General features: G+C 47.9%; 1 protein-coding gene across 1 annotated transcript; it reads left to right on the top strand.

The window, feature by feature from the left end:
- The first annotated feature begins 12,593 nt into the window (after nucleotides 1-12,593).
- FOXI3 (forkhead box I3) lies at nucleotides 12,594-17,662 on the top strand. The gene is made up of 3 exons (XM_029046788.2): nucleotides 12,594-12,711; nucleotides 12,754-13,272; nucleotides 16,242-17,662. The coding sequence occupies exons 1-3, from the start codon at nucleotides 12,594-12,596 to the stop codon at nucleotides 16,937-16,939; spliced, it is 1,335 nt and encodes a 444-aa protein (XP_028902621.2). The 3' UTR covers nucleotides 16,940-17,662.
- The last annotated feature ends 1,670 nt before the right edge of the window (nucleotides 17,663-19,332 follow it).

Below are 19,332 nucleotides of genomic sequence, written 5' to 3'. Positions count from 1 at the left end.
ACCACTGATTAACTGATTGATTAGCACTGTAGTATTAGTAATAATATTAGTAGTATACCTCCTTGGTCCACGTGTACCTTTGCTAATACTGATTTAAGGGTACTGCCAAGTTGTGAAACAGCGTGTTAAAACCCCAGAAGGGAACTTGAAGCAGGGGACATGTTCATCATTATCATCATCATTATCATCACCAAAGCATTGACGCACCTCTTTCTGGGTGTTTAGAAGGATGTAGCACCATGACTACCGTCAGTGCAGACAGTGTAGTGGCCCCAGAGATCTAAAACTCACGGACCTAGACTGCATTAATGGTTCATTCATTCAATCCTATTTGTTGAGCGCTTAGTGTGTGCAAAGCAGGGTACTAAGAGCTTGGGAGATTACAATGTTACAATAAACAGATACAGTCCCTGTCCACAACGTGCTTACAGTCTTGTGGTTGGCTCAGTCTCCGATGCCCTGCCTCTCTGTTGCCTTTTGCCAGACCACAGAGCTCAAATCTCCCCACTTTTGGGGGTGGTGTAAATGCATTTCTGGGAGATTACAGGTGGAAGGTTAACCCTTATATTCCTCTTGGTAAAGACACCTTTTCCCCTCACCCTCCCATGACCTGAACTTTCATGCCCTACGAAATGCGGGGGCATTTTATTTGATATCCATGTATCATAAATCCAAGGATTTCCTGTATCCTAGGGCCCACAGTGGCAAGTGGCTAAATGGAGAAAGTCCACTGGCTTTAGACCGTGAGCTTGTTGTGGGCAGGGAATGTGACTGTTTATTGTTGTACTGTACTCTCACAAATGCTTAATGCAGTGCGCTGCACACAGTAAGCGCTCAATAAATACAACTGAATGGCTCCTCTTTCTGGTCCTGCTGGAATAACATCTGACCCTGCATCTGTTAATCAAGCTCTCTGGCATGGCTCGTGCCTTGTCCTAGAATTAGTCAAAGCTCCAGTATAGGTCTTGGGACTCTACCAGCAATAGGTTCTGGGGGTTTTATTGTACTCTCCTAAGCGCTTAATACAGTGCTCTGCACAAAGCAAGTGCTCAATAAATATCACTGATTGACTGATTGGGTCTCTGCACAAATTAAACACCACCACCCTTCCTATTTAAGCAGGCAAATGGAGAGTGAGGAAATCGAGCGGAGGATTTCATTTGTCTTGAGGTTAGACTAAACTCTCAGGCAACTGAGACCTTCCTTTAACTTTAGGACACCATAGCCATCCAATAAATTGTTTTGTAATTTTTAAAGACTGCTTTAAGATAGAAGAAAAATGGAAAACAACAAAAAAATTGGGGTTTAATTCCATATTTATTGTCTTCTCCAGGCTTATATAACATGACATTATTATTGTTTAATAATATCTATCCATTTTCTACACTGTTATGACTTCAGGATATTGCACATAAAAAGGAAAACTACTGAGGAGCTTTCATCCTAAAAAAGATATACGGCACAAAGAGAAATGAATCACACAAAAAATGATTTTGACTTCCTCGCGGAGTACATGAACGCAACTTGAATCAAGCTAAATTTCTTTCTTGCCTTCTCCCCAGGTCTCTGACCTTTGGCAATCTAATTCTGGTGAAACGACTGAGCTAGGAACCATCTCTGCCTGCAGTCAAGCTTATTTGGGGGAATTTACGAAGGGGAATGTTGAATATTAAGCTCCAAGACAACTTTTATAGGGGATTGCGCTGCAAAGACTAGACTAATGTTTGGGGGAGCCACGAAGCACCAGTCTTGCTTTAGATCCCATCCCATGTCCACTTGATTGACAAAAGCTTTTGGGGCTTTTCCAGTCTAAGCGGAGCCTCCCTCAGCCCTGCCACCCCAGAGGAGGCCCAAGGCAATCCCCCAAGTCTGGGCTGGCTGAGTCAGGTTGAACAAAACAGCACAGAGCCACTGGGACCTCCCCAGGCAGCAGCTATAAGTTGAACTCCCCATTGCAAACCAGAGGCTCAGGAGACTCAATTAGAGAAGCAGTGTGGCCTAATAGAAAGAGAACAGAATAGTCATCAGGAGACCTAAATTCTAATCCTGACTCTGCCATTCGCCTGGTGGGTGTCCTTGGACAAGTCACTTAAATTCTCTGTACCTCGATTTTCTAATTTGTAGAATGGAATACCTGTTCTCTCTCTCTCTCTACTTCCCTTAGACCCTGAGCCCCAAGTGAGGTAGGAACTCTGATCTATCTGACTGAATCATATCTACCCCAGAGCTTGCGACAGTGCTTGGCAAAAGTAAGGCTTAAATGAATTATATTATTATTACTACTACTACCAGTAAGAATATAATCTTACAGAACAACTCTGCCTGTCCAATCTCAACCTATTGTTTTTTTTGTTCTTCCATGCTGAACTGCCACCAAAATCACTGATAGGAAATTACAATATTGCTAGTTGGCTAGCAAGGCAGATTTTATTAGGACTGGAAAGAAGCGTGAAGATTCTGCCATCAATTTTTTCAGAGCGATAGTAGGTTTGCTCTGAGCAGGCCCGATCTTCGGCTTGGAATACCGCAGCCCAGATTTATCCCAGTGCTGGGGAAACTGTTTTAAAAATCAAAATTTGATTCTGGCTTTTTTCATCATGAACATGACTACTGGATTCCCTTGCTTCTTCTGAATGGCTATTTTATTTTCCCATAGTCATATTTACAAAGCATTTCATAAAAGGAAAAGGAACACCACTTGGCATTTGCGCTTTTACCAGCAAAATAATCACTGAGGCCGTCCACTGAATCTGCTTTGCGAGTGCTTCTGAAAAATCACGATGTAATGTGGTTGTTTTTTTTATTGTGCCCCATCTCAAAAAGGAAAAAACTCCCCCAAACTTCAGCATGTGACTTTCTGAATACAGGTATCTTCAAAGTCTAACTCGGATGACTAAATGATGGCTAAATCAATTTCAACTCAAAGAGGAAAACAAAGGGGCTTTCTAACAAGGCCTACTAGCATAAACCCCAAATCCTCAAAAACTGAAGTTAATTGTAAACTATCTCTGCTACTTAAAACATCATGCGCTTTAAAAAAAAATCCCAAATCAGTGGCTTGGTTTGATCTCCCAGCTCTGTTTTCAGACTTGAAGGAACAGAGGAGTTGAAATTCCCCATTAGGGCTTCACACAAGCAGAAAAGGAACCATGGCATTAGCCATACACCTTTGTCAGGTGTGCTTTTTCTATTGTTATCAAAACGATGAAGGATTAAGATGATGGGATCAGGAGTGGCAATTTTTTTTATGAATCTTCCTAAGCCAGAAGAGACACTTTTCTTAGAGAGCTGTGGAAAGGAATGCAGGCCGCTGCGTGCTTTGGGAAGCTTGTTTCAAAACACCTGGAGTGTGTGTCTAATCCACTCCTTAAACAGCTGACTTCTGCTTCCTCAAAGCCAAATCTCCTCCTCCCCCACCCCCACCTTTTTCATATTAACTCTTTAGCACATAAGACTCTCAGTCTGCCTTCCTGGAACTAGCCAAAAGGTGTTTCCTACCTCTCTTCATTTTGTAATAGGAAGGCAAGTCTTCTTCTAAGCGTGTCAAATCGTCAAGATCCAAGGAGACTAAACTACCCAGGTCAAAGTGGAACCTGATGCACTGAGATTGATTTTCCTAGAGAGGCCTTTTCAAATTAAGGATACTGACTACAATCTGCACTATTTATGCAAATATGTGACCCTCGGGCATCTGCGAAGTTATCAAAAGCAATCCTCAATTGATCCTCCTTTGGATGCCCCTCAAGTATTGTTATTCTTTAGCGCTTTGAGCCCCTTAGAGCTAGAGTCTATACAAATACAGGGTTTCATCATTATTAGTATTTCTATTCTGTCTGCCAAGTACCCAACTCTTTCAAATCGTCTTTGAGGTGGAAGATAATAGCCCAGGTCATGCAGATGAAGATAAAGCATTGGATGGGGACTCAGATTCTTCCCAGTCAGTTTTTAATTTGGGATTTGGGATCAGTGATTCAATCTTTTTGTAGCTTCTGGGCCCTCCTCTGTGAAAAATGAGCAATAATACCTGCCCTCCTACCTGTTCCAAAAATGCTGATGTGAAATTGAAAATATAACATCTTCCAAGAATGGGTGCTTTAAAAGTATTCCTCCTCTAGTGATGAAAGAAATAATACTAACTGTGGTATCTGTAAAGCCCTTACTTTGTACCAGGCACTGTTCTAAGTGCTGGGGTGGAAACAAGCAAATCGGGTAGGCCAGAGTCCCTGTCCCACGTGGAGTTCACAGTCTCAGTCCCCATTTTACAAATGAGAGAACTGAGGCACAGAGCAGGGAAGTGACTTGCCTAAAATCACGCAGCAGACAAGCGGCGGAGCCAGGATTAGAAACCATGCCCTGACTCCCAGGCCCGTGCTCTATCCACTATGCCATCAGTTGAGGAGGATTCCTCAAGGTCAGATGTAATTGTCGTGCAGGTTCAAGGAGGACACTAGGGTCCGTGAGATTTTTAATGGGGTGGAGGGGTGTTAGACTGACAGCAAAGACCAACAAATCCCTTCTACTCTGTGTCAGTGTGAAAATGATCCCTCACTGGGCTCTTGAATTTGCTACTGGCAGTGCCTGCCATCCATCACATCCAGAGATAGGGTGCAGACTGGAGGGATGGAAGAATACTGCTGGATTTGTTTTGGGCTGTGTAGGATGACTAACACCTCAGCGGCATGGTGAATACGGCAGAAAGAATCAATGGCTAGAATTCACAAACTCCCTCCCCTGGGCTTAGGCCGAGAACGGCTTCCTCCTCAAGATTCAAAGTCAAAGAATGCTACCACTTTTGAGGAAATTATGCGATGAATTAATAGGACTATGGTACATTCGGGGTCAGCACACCTCACCCAGTTAAGCTACTTTAACTTCCCAAAAGAAGACTAAGGTGTGTTTATTTTAAATCCTTGGAGCCTCTACTACATGCAGGAGAATTAAAAGTTGTTTCTATTAAAACAATTTCACTTATGAAAAATGATTTGTTTACTCGAAGATACTCTATATGGTCCATTTCTAGTTCTAGACACAACAGAATTTCTCCACTGGAGAAGGAATTTGCTTCCCAGTTTCTTAACTGCTCGCCCCTTCACAAAGAAACTGTAAATATATATTTTTTTCCACACAGAGCTTGAATAAAATGGATATACCGAATCCCACATTCCTCCCCAGATCATTCCAGGGCTGAGATTTTGCTTGGGTCTTGAGCAAAAACATGTCAAAAGGAGGAAAATGTAAATGTTTTATAATTTTAAAATCAAATCAAGGTGAAAGGGAGCACTTTGTTAATAATTTTACTTTTATATTCTTTGACCTCAATCACATTTTGGGCCTGATTTTGTCCACAGTCTTCATCCTGTGGTAGCACTTCCCAGAATAGTATGGTAGGTGGAACTCAACTCAAATAATCCAGATTTTTCAGACAAATCACTAGAAGATTGGGAAATAAGCCATCTATTTAACACATGCGAGTGCCGGATTCACTCGTATATATGTTAATGGACGGTTTATGTGAGGGTCCAGTTCAGCCAGGACTGACACATACAGGAAGACACTGGGGTTACGGAAAGGAACCGCATCTCAGCAACGGGGGGAAATACAATCTAGAGGCTCACTCGCCCCCAAATCAACTGCTGAGGAACTTCTTGGGCTGAGAAGATGGAAGGGCTTATCCAAGATCTCCTGGCTTCAGGAGAGGCTACTTATGCAAGTTCAGGGAGGCTTTATCATGGGTAATAATCAGTTCATTATTTACTCAAAGCCTGGTGATAATATCTACGGGGACCTGCTGTCTCTCCCATGGGCAACTATAAGCCAACACTGCCCAAGGGGTAGATGGAGGGAAATGGGGGCGGGGGACTTTCTTTCTCTTTGGAAAGGGGGAGGGGGGGCAATTAAGAAGTTTATAGAAGCCTGAGGTCGAGGCAAATTTAGAATGTAAGCCTCTGATCCTAAAGGAGCCAAACTGTCTAAGAAAACGGATACTGACCAGTGGCAAAAAAGAAGTACTGGCCTTAACGGGGAAGCCCCAGAAGAAGAAACCAAATTCAGGTGAAAATAAGGGGCAAAGCAAATATTGTTAATTATCTGAGAGAAGGGACGAAGAACACAGTTGAAATACTACACAAATTCCACGCCTTTTAAGGAAAAAAAATAGATAGTGAACACATGCCAATGTCTGTCAACTCTCTCATCTCAAAGGTAGTGAAGTCAGAGAAAAGCAGATAATTAAAATCTACACACAATTCAAAAGCTTCATTTGCCCCAGTTGCTAGAGTGTCCAGGAGAGCTCTGATTATAGTTTGAGGCAACAGTAAAATTGGTTGAGTGAATTACATTCCCTCCCCTTTACTCTGCCTATCCTCCTCTGGTATAAGGTCCAGTAAGCAGGAAAATAACCAAAATGACTAAAAGTCAAGGGATGAGGACCAGGATGGGGCCTGGATAATTCCCAAACTACATTGTAGAAGAATTATAGGAGAAATGGGGTAGGGGGGTTGGGGATGGGGGGCTGGGGGTATCTCTACAGGACTACTCAATTCTGTGAACATGCTATTTAACTTTGGGAAATCTCATCCTAACAACTCCCCCTTAGGTACATAGAATGTGCACTTCAGGAGGTATACAACCTCTCCTTATATTCTCCTCTTGTATAAAATGGGGATATTGTCATTTATAATAACACTAAATTGTAAACTTCTTGAGAGAAGGGATTATACCTGCCCAATTCAGTGCCAGTCACCCTGTGGACATGCAATAAATACTTGTTAACTGACAGACAAAGCACTCCTTGGTTGGAAGTTTTACTGTTGCAATTCACTAAATGGTACCCTAGTGACCTGATGGACTTTATACTCCTCTTTAGGCACCTAATAGAACAGGAATTCCTTAACCACTGAGTAAAACACTTCTTAATCATATTCAAGAGCAATACAGTGTTCTCGCCCTTTAGTGTTTGTCAGCCTAATTCGGTGAATTTGAGTTGAAAGTAAACAATCGAGACTTGAAAAATATATTTAAAAAGTGTCCTTTCCAGAGGCGAGTTCATAAACGTTTCCTGCAGAGTCAGGATGCAAGATTAAAAATCCAGAACAAGTATATATAAAATTAGCAAAATAGAAGTATTCTTAATTTAAAAAACAAATCTGTTATGACCTTGGAATTGATATCTGGAAACATTTAAACGTTTGCATTGATACTAATTTAAAACGTTAAGGTGTTTTACCATCATTAACAGTAGCTAGTCTATTCAATCAGTAAGGTGGAAGTTGGGAGAATATGACCATGGAAGGAGAAAAATTAATTAGGGAAGGTCTCCCGGAGGCAGTTGGATTTCTAAAAGGCTTTGAAGATGGGGAGAGCTGTGGTAAAATGGATTTTAAAGGAGAGGAGCTCTAGGCAGGAGGAAAGACATGAGCAAGAGAAAGGGGATAGAGGGGAGGGAGAGACAAGAATAAGACACAATGAGTACATTAGATTTAGAGGAATGACGAGCTTGAGCTGGGGTGCGAATGGGAGAAAAAAGGGGGATAAGAAACAGGGAAAGACCTGGTAGAGTGCCTTGAAGCCAGTGGTCAGCAATGCCTGCTTAATGTGGTGAGGAACGATTAAGCTTTGGAGGTTTCTGAGAAGTTTTAGAAATGTTTTAGAAACCTGATCCAGGCATCGGGGTGAAATATAGGCTGGAAAAGGGAGAGAATAGAGGTAGGGAGACCAGTGAAGAGCACTGTGTCTCCCCATCTAGACTGCAAGCTCGCTGTGGGCAGGGAATATGTTTCCTTTTACAATGTGGTCTACCAAGGGCTTAGTTTGGTGCTCTGCACACAGTAAGTGCTCAATAAATATGATTGAGCAGACACGTCGAGGATTGTTATTATCACTTTTCTTCTTCTTATGATAATTGTATTTGTTAAGCACTAGTCTAAGCACTGAGGCAGTTACAAGTTAATCAGTTTGGACACAGTCCCTGCCCACTTGGGGCTCACAGTCTAAGTAGGACTGAGAACAGGGTATTGAATCCCCATTTTACATTTGAGGAAACTGAGGCACAGAGCAGCAAAGTGGTTTGCCTACGGTCACCCAGCAAGCAATTGGCAGAACTGGGATTGGAACGCAGGTCCTCAGACTCCCAGACCTTTGGTCTATCCACTAGGCCACACCGCTTCAATTCTCAATCCCACCTGTGTCGACGGTAACCTTCACACATGAATTATGGCAAAACAAATGTAACACAGAAATCGCTTGTGAATGAGAGAATAATTGAGGAGAGACCCCAAGACGACTTTCTGACTGCACAAAATCCTGTAAAAACAGGAGGTTTGCTAGAACAAAAAAGTTGAATCTTGTATCTACTACACTCGTAGTAAGCAGTTAAGAATTATTATTATTATTATTTTAGGTCACTTGTGCTGGGTGCTACAGTATATAAATGTAAATTATGATTACCATATATCCTCTATAAAATGAGGCACAATCGTCTCAACCATACCTAGAGAAGCAGCGTGGCTCAGTGGAAAGAGCCCAGGCTTGGGAGTCAGAGGTCGTGGGTTCGAATCTGGGCCCTGCCCCTTGTCAGCTGTGTGACTGTGGGTAAGTCACTTAACTTCTGTGTGCCTCAGTGACCTCATCTGTAAAATGGGGATTTACTGTGAGCCTCACGTGGAACATCCTGATGACCCTGTATCTACCCCAGTGCTTAGAACAGTGCTCTGCACATAGTAAGCGCTTAACAAATACCAGCATTATTATTATTATCTGAGAAATGGAAATTCTAATAGCTGAGAAATAATAAGAATTCTAAAATGTAAAAACGAAACTGGATTCTTTCTAATAATAGTAACCAAAATACTTAATTTTCTAGTGCAAAAAGTAACAATTCTTATTAGGCACTGGCAAAGGTACACTATTAATGGTGCCATTTTTTTCTTCCAAAAACTAGTAGAATGCAACTGTGAGCAACCTGTACTTCACTTATCTTATTTTCACCTTGAAAATGAAATTCAGGCAAAAGGCATTGCGACATCACTCTGATTTCTGAGAAGAGAGATAATAATAATGGAGGACAGATGCTAAAAGTCCTCATTTCCGATAAACCAATGATCTGTGCTTAACGATATTTTTCTGGCCACTGAATTATATTTGGGGTAAGCGAAAGGATCCGTGAGTAAAATCTTCCAAGTTTTAGGAGGAGCATCCCTGATCTCCCAAATAGCTTTTTTTTTTTTCTGTTCTGTAATAAGATGATAAATCCTCTAGATGGGGCCCTGTATTTTCTTAAATCAAAAACTCGGAAACCACAACGATGTACAGTAAATGTCACGGGAATAGCCTATCACACCGGGAAGACAGTTTAGAGCTTAATTGGAGAGATAAACATCATGTTATTAAATACGCCGAGCCACATTGAGTAGCTCACGCCGTCCACCTCTTTTTCTACCGCTGGAGTTTCAGCGATCCTTATCATTTTTTAATGTTCGGACATAGAAGTGTCATGAAAAATATGAATCCACCGTTAGTTGTTCCACAGTAGTTTATGGTCGGTAATGGAAAATGGAGATAAAAAGTGGGAAGCGTGGAAGAGAAATACAGAGAAAGATCGACGAACAGGAAGACTATTTTTTTTCAAATTACAACCAAGAGCTATGCTCATATCCCGAGTAATTTCCTAAATGATAACGCAAACACTAAGGGGAATTACGTTCTCGAATTACATCACCGCCCCACGAGAGCAATATTTACAAAGTCTTTTTTATTTGTTGATGCTTTGGTTTTTTTAAATATTCCTTTTGGGTTTACAAACCCAGATTACATTCTGCCTGTTGCACAGAGGACATAATAAACTCGGAATGTTCTCCTTACTTAAAAGTGACTTTCCTTTCGTTGGATTTCTCCCCACCCCCCGCCAATATTTCAAAAACAGAAAAAATCGCACGAGTCTGTTGCATCTTACTTCATACGGATAATGTAGAGACTAGGTAAGTAATGTGGACAAAATATTCGTTCGGATGAAAAGGCGGCTGCCCTGCCCTGAATATTTCTTTCATCATATAAATTCAAATTCAAAATAAATCGAAACCAAAGAGATAAATAGGAAGAAGGAGGAGAAAGGGAGGAAGAAGAATAAGAAGAAAAGGTGATGATGATGATTTAGGAAAGAGTAATAAGCGGGGTAAGATAAATTAAGCACGATTTCCATTTAGTGATTGTCCTTTCATATGCTATTCCGTAACTGAATGAGGCCAATTTTCATATCTAATCGAAACTTGACTTTTAAACGGAGAAAAAACATTCGAGAGGATGAGAAGTGGAAGAAGATACAAAGAAAATGACTTTGAAATTTAGTTTTAACGCAATTCACGGTAATCTGTTAGTGTATAAATAGCTTCTCCGTTAAATGAACCGATCTCTTCGCTTGCAGCTTGGAAATGGTGAAAGAACCATGCGTAATTCCAAATAAGAAAGTGAAAGGTGAAACCCACTATTTTGTTTCTAGAATACTGTAAAATAACACTTTTTTTTTTTTTTTTTTTTTTTTTTTTTTACAAAATTTACCTAAAAGGACATACAGTTAAGTCAATAAATAATTGCTGGTGGGGTTGGAGAGATGCACCCATCCCAGGATTTGGGGCATTTTGGGGAGCATGTGACTATGGAAAGCGGCGGATTTCTCAAAATGTATCACGCTTGATCGCTTATTAGGATGGAGGGGAGAGAAGTCATGAAAGAATCGTTTTGATTATATCATTTTGGCAACTTGTCGCGTAGTTTAAATTACAGCTCTTTTTAACAAAAAAAAAGATAATCTTGAACGAAATCATAACTAATGATTTGCAATTTCGGGAGGTTGATTTTTTTTTTTTTCCGAAAGATGTTGCGGACCCAAATCAAAAACGAGCATTTACAGACATAACACGCTCAGCCGAGAAGGGATGTCTTGCAAGAGTTTTTGGAGAGTAATTCCAAGGATCGCGTATGGCTTTTGAAAACCCTAAGTGGGTCGCCGTCCCCCCCCCCCAAAAAAAAAGAGAGGATTGGATGGAGGGTAGATAGGAGGGTGGCGGGTGCTGCATCCCAGCAGCCTCCTGGAGCGTATTAGACGGCCGTCTCATCAGCCGCAAAAAAAAGTCCTTCAGCCCTCAATCGGTCCCCTCGGTCGCCCCACTGGGAGGACCCAGGAGTCCCAGGTCCCTCCCCAGAGTCAGATGTCTCAGTTCTCTTGTTTTTTCTGTCTTTTTTCTTGCCTCTTGTTTTGATGTCTGTCTCCCCCCTTCTAGATTCCAAGCCCGGTGTGGGCAGGGATCGTCTCTCTTTATTGCCGAATTGTACTTTCCAAGCGCTTGGTACAGTGCTCTGCACACAGTAAGGGCTCAATAAATACGACTGGATTCATCCATTCGACTGGATGAATGGATGAAACAAACAGAAAAGAAAAGAAGAATCGGGCCTTCAGAATTGGGCTTTCAGATCAGAGGAGGAGGGCCCGTGCCTGAGAAAGATGGAAAGGTTCCTTCTGGCGCCTGCCTCCCGGGCAACCCCCTCCCCAACCGGCCTCAGCCCGAGGAGGGAAGAGGATGCCCCGCTGCCCCCCATTCCCAGGGGAGGAAGGGTGCAGGCTTTGCCAGAGGAGGGAAGAGGATGCCCCTCTGCCCCCCACCCGGGGGGGAGGGGAGGGAAGGGCACGGGCTTGGCCAATCAGAGCAGAGAAGGGGCTGCCCCTCTGCCCCCAACCCAAGGGGGAAGGGCGCAGGCTCGGCCAATCCGAATAGGGAATGGGATGCCCCTCTGCCCCCCACCCGGGACGAAGGGTGCGAGCTCGGCCAATCAGAAGAGAGAAAAGATGTCCCTCACCGGGACGAAGGGTGCGAGCTCGGCCAATCTAAAGAGAGAAAGGGATGTCCCTCTGCCCCCCACCTGGAGGGAGGGGTGCGAGCTCGGCCAATCAGAAGGGAGAAAAAGATGTCCCTCTGCCCCCCACTCCAGGGGGTGGGGTGGGGGAGGAAGGGGGCGAGGCCGGCCAATCAGAAGGGAGAAAAGGGTGTCCCTCGGCGGGACGAAGGGGGCGAGCCCGGCCAATCGGAAGAGAGAAAAGGATGCCCCTCTGCCCCCGACCCGGGGGGAAAGGGGGCGAGCCCGGCCAATCAGAAGGGAGAAAGGGGTGTCCCTCGGCGGGACGAAGGGGGCGAGCCCGGCCAATCGGAAGAGCGAAAGGGATGTCCCTCGGGCCCCCACCCCGGGGGAAGGGGGCGAGCTCGGCCAATCAGAAGAGAGAAAAGGATGTCCCTCTGCCCCCCACTCCAGGGGTGGAGGGGGGGGGAAGGGGGCGAGCCCGGCCAATCAGAAGGGAGAAAGGGGTGTCCCTCGGCGGGACGAAGGGGGCGAGCCCGGCCAATCGGAAGGGCGAAAGGGATGGGGACGGGGGCGAGCTCGGCCAATGGGAGCCGGGCAGGGGCTGTCCCCCTGCCTCCCCCCCCCGGCCCCCCCCGGCCGGGACGAGGGGTGCGAGGGCGGGCCAATCCCAGGGCAGCGGAGGCCGGCCCCCGGGGGGGCGGGGGGCGGCTATAAGGGCCGGGGCCGGGGCGGCCGGGCCCGGAGGGATGCTGAGGGCCGAGGGCGGAGGCCGGCCCCGCTCGCCCCCCGCCGCCCCCTCCGACATGGCCCTCTACTGCGGGGGCGACAACCTCGGCGTCTACCCGGCGGCCCGGGGCCCCTACGGCCTGGGGGACTACTCGACGCCCCCCGCCGCCGCCGCCGCCGCCGCCGCCGCCGCCGCCGCCAACCCCTACCTGTGGCTCAACGGGGCCGGAGGGGTGGGCGGCTCGACCCCCTCCTACCTGGGGCCGCCCCCGGCGGGCCCGGGGCCCGGGCCGCCCGGCGGCCCCTTCCTGCCCCCGCCCCCCCCGGGACCGGCCGGCGGCGCCGGCGCCGCCGCCTCCGGGCCGCCCTCCGGCTTCGGCTGCCCCCCGCGCCCCTTCGCGGGCCCCGGGGCCCCCGCCGGGTCGCCGTCGCCCGTGGGCGAGCTGGGCTGGCTGTCGCTGGCCAGCCAGGAGGAGCTGCTGAAGCTGGTGAGGCCGCCCTACTCCTACTCGGCCCTCATCGCCATGGCCATCCAGAACGCCCCCGACCGCAAGCTCACCCTCAGCCACATCTACCAGTACGTGGCCGACAGCTTCCCCTTCTACAAGCGCAGCAAGGCCGGCTGGCAGAACTCCATCCGACACAACCTGTCGCTCAACGATTGCTTCAAGAAGGTCCCGCGCGACGAGGACGACCCCGGTGAGGAGGGCGGGGGAGAGGAGAGGGGGGGAGAGGAGAGGGAGGAGGAGGAGAGGGGGAGAAGGCGCCCATCCATCGATCCATCACCGATCGATGGGCCGGGAAGGGAAGGCGGCCGTCCGTCGCGTTTAGTGGGAATGACGGTCACCGCGATGGTGTCCGTGAAGGCCTTCCTCTGGGCCGAGCGCCGGGGTGGCGCCGAGGTGATGGGGTTGACCCCCGTGGGGCTCACACTCTCGATCCCCGTTTTCCAGACGAGGTCACCGAGGCCCAGACAAGTGAAGGTGACCCGCCCGAGGTCACCCGGCAGACCGGTGGCGGAGGCGGGATTGGAACCCACGTCCTCTGACTCCCAAACCCGTGCTCTTTGAGCGCTGGCTGCGTGCGGAGCACTGGACCAAGCGTTGGGGAGAGGGCCATCTAACAGCCTCGGTAGACCGACCGGTCCCCTGCCCAACGAGGAGCTTACAGCCTCCCGACTGTGCCTGGTGCGTGGCCTCCCGCTCACCCCACTCGGGAAGGGGCCGGAGGAGAAGGGCCAAAGCCCGACCTCGAGTGCAAGGAAGTCGGCCCTCCAAGGCGGGGTGGGGGGGGGGGGGGGGAGTCCGAATCCTTGCAATAATTGTGCTGCTCAGTGCTTCTGACAGACCAAGCGTCGCCGGAGTAGCTACGATCGGAAGGGACCCCGGCCTCGCCTCCCTCCTGGAGTTCTCACTTTGAGAGGGAGGTGTACGATCCCCGTTTTGCGCACAGAGGAATGCAGAAGGGACTTGCCCAAGGTTCGCGCAGCACTGACAGGTGGCGGAGTCGGGATTAGAACTCAGATCTCCTGGCTACACCCTGCTTTCTCCCCCCCCCCACCACGGGAGAGGGATGAAGGGCGAAGAGGCAGTGGAGGAGGTGGCTCTTAATTGGAGGGAGATTAATTGTGGAGAAGGAACGGGGAGCGTTGAAGTGGGGAGATGGGCAAGGTTTAGAAGAGGCCAATTCGTTGCTGGAAAGGTTGTGCCCTCATCTTGGGGGAGGGATGGGGAACCACGATCAAGACCACCTTCATTTCGACGAAGGCAGCGTGAGCACTATGGGAAAGGGGCCAAGACAAAATACGCCTCTGGGAAGAGGGTTCTTTATTCTCTACTGGATAGAGTACTCTACATTCCTGAGAAAAGCAGGGCTTCCAGTCAAATCCTGGAGCCTGGGCTGAGCTGGTCCTTCTATTCAATCGTTTTGGAGCGCTAACTCTAGTCAGGACACTGTACCGACTCCTTGGGAGTGCGCGATACAACAACAGACAGACCCATTCTCTGTTCCTGAAGACCTGCAGTAGGAAGCAGATGAAAGATTCTTCTCTTCACTTTGGTCTTTGAACTACTCGTCCTTTATGGACTCGATCCCATATCAGCCTTGAGTTGGAGCCAAAGGGGAATTGTGTCCCTTCATCTTTGGTTCTGAACTAGGATCTAAAAGAATCGGCGCGCTTTAAACACTGCACTTAACCTGTTTGGGGTTACACACACAATGTTACAAAGGGGGGCCAAGTTACATTTTCACTAATGGTGAGGGCCCCCAGGCAGGGATTGTCTCTAGCTGTTGCGAATTGTACATTCCCAGCGCTTAGTACGGTGCTGCACATAGTAAGCGCTCAAATACTACTGAATGAATGAATTCAGGGGCAGAAGGGAGCGGGCGGGGGGGGGGGGGCTACTGTCTAGCCAGTGGCAGGTGTAAGAGCAGAAAGGTATCTAAAACCAACAGGTCTCGTTCTTGAACTAGGGAGGATGGGAAGGAACACGGGAAAGATAATGTTGGTATTTGTTAAGCGCTTACTATGGGCAGAGTACTGATCTAAGCGCTGGGGTAGATACAGACTAATCAGGTTGTCCCGCGTGAGGCTCACAGTCTTCATCCCCGTTTGACAGATGAGAGAACCGAGGCACCGAGAAGTTAAGTGACTTGCCCACAGTCAAACAGCTGACCGGTGGCAGAGCAGGGATGCTGAATGATGCTGAATTTGACGTGATTTATAGGTTTCCCCGGTCACGACTGGGTCAGATAAAAGACTCGGGGAAAGGCGGGTCCCGTCCATGTTAGGGTAGCGGCCGATACTGTAGAAGAATAGACGGTGAACAAGACAGCAGGAACCATGTCTATACTCGGGAATCTCAAAGCATCGAATACAGTGCCAAAACCCAGTAGGCACTCAACAGATGAGCGGAGCCCTAAGGAACCGTATTAGATACGGACTCCCTGTACCTAGAGGCGGGCGGGATATTTCCTGATGGGAAATCGGTCAAATATCTCAAGGTTTCTTCAAGTTCCAAAGATTTTAGGATTCCATCGTCGGCATGTACCGGAAGGGGAAGGGGAGAAAGGTACAAGTGACAAGGTAGGAGTGAGAAGCAGCGTGACCTAGTGGAGAGAGCATGGGCCTGGGATTTAGGAGGACCTGAGTTCTAATCCCGGCTCTGCCAGTTGCTTTCTGAGACCTTGGGCAAGTCGCTTCTCTGCCTCAGTTTCCTCGCCTGTAAAATGGGAATACCAGCTCTCCCTCCGACTGTGAGCCCCACACGCAGCAGAGACGGTCTGAATTAACTTGTACCTACCCCAGCGCTTAGAGCGGTGGTTGACAGAAAGTAAGTGCTGAACAAAAACCATTTTTAAAAGAGGTGACGGTGACTGTCTTGGGACAGTGACAGATCCCACAAAGGGGAGGAAAGCATATTCTGACTTTAAAGGCCCTTTTTGCCATCCAGATTCTGGGTTGAGGGCTGAAGCTTCAAAGAGAGAGAGAGGTGGGAACGAGCATGCTATCCAGTCATCTGGGGCAAAGGAGGAGATTGTGTGCGGTGCCTTTGCCCCAAGGCTTGGGAGGAAATTGGGAATGTGGGGAGAGGGGATTGGGAGGAAATTGGGAATGTGGGGAGAGGGGAAGGATTCCTCCTGATCCGGTTCTTCCCTCACCCCCACAGGAAAAGGCAATTACTGGACTCTGGACCCTAACTGCGAGAAGATGTTCGACAACGGGAACTTCCGACGCAAGCGAAAGCGCCGTTCGGAGCCCGGCGCAAACTCCGCGATGGCGAGCGGGGCGCCCAGACAGGAGGAAGGGCGACCTCCGGGCCCCGCAGCTGCAGGGAAGTCGGTGCCCGGGGACAACAGCCCTCATTCCTTGCTGGGGTCTTCCCCATCCCCAGAGCCTCCGGACGAGGCCAAGGGGAGCACCTCGCCATCCGGAGGCCCCTTGCTCTCCTCCACCCCGTGCCTCAACTCCTTCTTCGGGAGCCTCGGCGCCCTAAGTGCCGGGGGCGCGGGGGTGAGCCACCAGCGAGGGCTCCCGGGCGGTCGCCACTTAGGGCTGGCCGGGAGCCTGCCCGGGGAACTGCACCCGCGGAGCCTCCAGGGGGTCTACCCGCCCAGCAGCTCGCTCCCAGAAGCGCCACCCGACGCTGGGCACCTGGGCACCGGCGGAAACAACGGCGGCAGCGGCAACAGCCAGCGACCCTCCTCCTCATCCTCCAACTCCTCCTCATCCTCTTCCTCCTCGTCTACCTCTTCCTCCTCCTATTACAGCCCCTTTCCCGGGCAGAGCAGCCACTTCGCCAACCCCTTCTACAATAGCTTCAGCGTCAACAGCCTCATCTATCCCCGGGAGGGCTCCGAGGTGTAGGTCCGAGGAAAAGGTGGCCGGAGAGGCGAAGGCCGTTTCCCAGGCAGCTCTGCAGGCAGGTTCGGTGGCCCATCTGGACACCCGTAGAAGGACCACCGGAGACACGGTTTTAATAAAAAGAAAACCACCTAACGAAATAGAATAATCAAAGCCTTGCATCGCCTCCCCTTTGCTTTCTCTCCCAACCACTACTCAGCCCAGGACAGCCTTCTTGCAAATGCACGGATTAGTAACTGTGGAGACGATCACTCTACTTTGCCCTGAGGAGCAAACGTAGGCGAGACGCGAGACATTAGCTTCCGAGACCAGAAAAGGGCCAGGGGAGGGAGGGTTACCTGCCTCCTCGTCGGTAGAAACGTTCTTTCCAGTGCCCTGATTTTAGGAGGAAAATGAAGATGTTTCTTCCAAAGTGCCTTTGACCTTGTCATTCCCCAACTCAACTTCACCAAAGAGGCCAACTGTCCTCAGGAGCGGGCATCAAGGAACTGACCTGAGGGTGCGTGGGTGTTTTTGTTTTTTTTTTAATGAATTTTTGTATGTACCACTCTGTAAATAATTTCTATACGGTTTTATATTTTGTAAATTAAGTGTTGAAAGTTGTACTTATTTATAATTTTGAACAGGGATAAAATTTATTTTTTTCCTTAAAAAAATTCCTACGAATTTCTTCAGGCTGATGAGAATCAAGTGGAATAAACTCTTCCCCACGTTGGGTGTTCTCTATCTTGTACTGGCCTTGTTTGTTTTTCTGTGAACTTCTTAATTGTCTGGGAGAACATCAGACAACTTTTCACTTTCTTCCTCTGAGATGAGTCCTGAATCGTTTCCCCTCAGTTTCTGTCTGGAATTTATCTAAGAGACTAGAGTTCAAACAAGGTTAATTATTTGGACTCCTTATCATCATAATCACTTTGATTGCTTTCTGGACCAGACTATGTTTTTGCCAGATAAATTTAGGATGCTCCTTCATTTTAGTGCTCTGAGCACTTTCAGGCAGTTTTCCCACAGAGCTGACAACGCTAGGATAATCATGTTGGTATTTGTTAAGCGCTTACTATGTGCAGAGCACTGTTCTAAGCATTGGGGGAGATACAGGGTAATCAGGTTGTCCCACGTGAGGCTCACAGCTAATCCCCATTTTACAGGTGAGGTAACAGGCACAGAGAAGTGCAGTGACTTGCCCACAGTCACACAGTTGACAAGTGGCAGAGCGGGGAGTCGAACTCATGACCTCTGACTCCAAAGCTCAGGCTCTTTCCACTGAGCCACACTGCTTCTAAAGCTTCCATAATAAGAGTGGCATTCGTTAAGCACTTAAAATGTGCCCAGCGCCGGTCTAGATACAGGATAATCTGTTCCAAGTCCAGCCCCTGAGGCTAATAGTCAAAGGGGGAGGGAAAATGGGTATGGAATCCCGATTTTACAGATAAGGAAACCGAGGCCCCGGAGAAGTGAAGTGCCTTTTCTAAGCAAAGACAGCAGGCAATTGGTAAGGCCAGAAAGAATTAAAACTTAAGCAAAGACAGCAGGCAATTGGTAAGGCCAGAAAGAATTAAAACTTTGTACCTCTTTTTCCCAACACCGTGCCATTTCCACTAAGCCAGGCTGCTTCCTTTGTAAAACTTTATCAGGCCTTGGAGCATTGATCTCATGGGGGGCTTACAGAGCTTTGATAATCAAATTAATGGTATTTACAGTTCACCTACTAAGTGTAAAGCAAGATATCAAGAATACAAAGGAAGCAATAACTTACTCCACAGGAGTTGATAATACAGTTGGAAACAGGCATTCGGACCCACGGTGACACCCAGAACGCCCCCAGGTCCATCTGCAATCGTTCTGGTAGGGTACACGTAGAGTTTTCTTGGTAAAAATACCGAAATGGTTTTCCATTACCTCCTTCCACGCAGTAAACATGAGCCTCCAACCTCGACTCTCTCCCATCCTGCCGCTGCCCAGCACAGGTGAGTTTTGACTTGTAGCAGATTGCCTTCCACGTGCTAGCCGCTGCCCAAGCTAGGAATGGAATGGATATGCCTCTGCTTGACTCTCCCTCCTGTAGTCGAGATTGGTAGAGTAGGGGAAACTCACCAGGTGTGACCCTGAGAGGGAGATAGGAGATTAGAGTGAGATTTAAATAGTCCAACTGAGACCTCCAGGAAAAAGAATAAATCGGGATAGATATAGAGGTGAAGGGTGGCTGTTACAGTGCAGGTGTCTGGAATAATTGAGGGAAGGCTTCCTGGAAAAGGTTTCTTTTTTTTCTAGGAGGACTTTGAAGATGGGGAGGGTGTGGTTAGATAGATGTGCTGGGGGAGGGAGATGGAAAGTTGGGGGAAGAGTGGGAACAGGGAGTCAGTGTCGGGAGAATCAAGAGCAGGATGTGAAAGGTG

This window comes from Ornithorhynchus anatinus, chromosome 18 (assembly GCF_004115215.2).
Source record: "Ornithorhynchus anatinus isolate Pmale09 chromosome 18, mOrnAna1.pri.v4, whole genome shotgun sequence".
Classification (NCBI taxonomy): domain Eukaryota; kingdom Metazoa; phylum Chordata; class Mammalia; order Monotremata; family Ornithorhynchidae; genus Ornithorhynchus; species Ornithorhynchus anatinus.
This window is presented reverse-complemented; position numbering and strand designations above follow the sequence as displayed.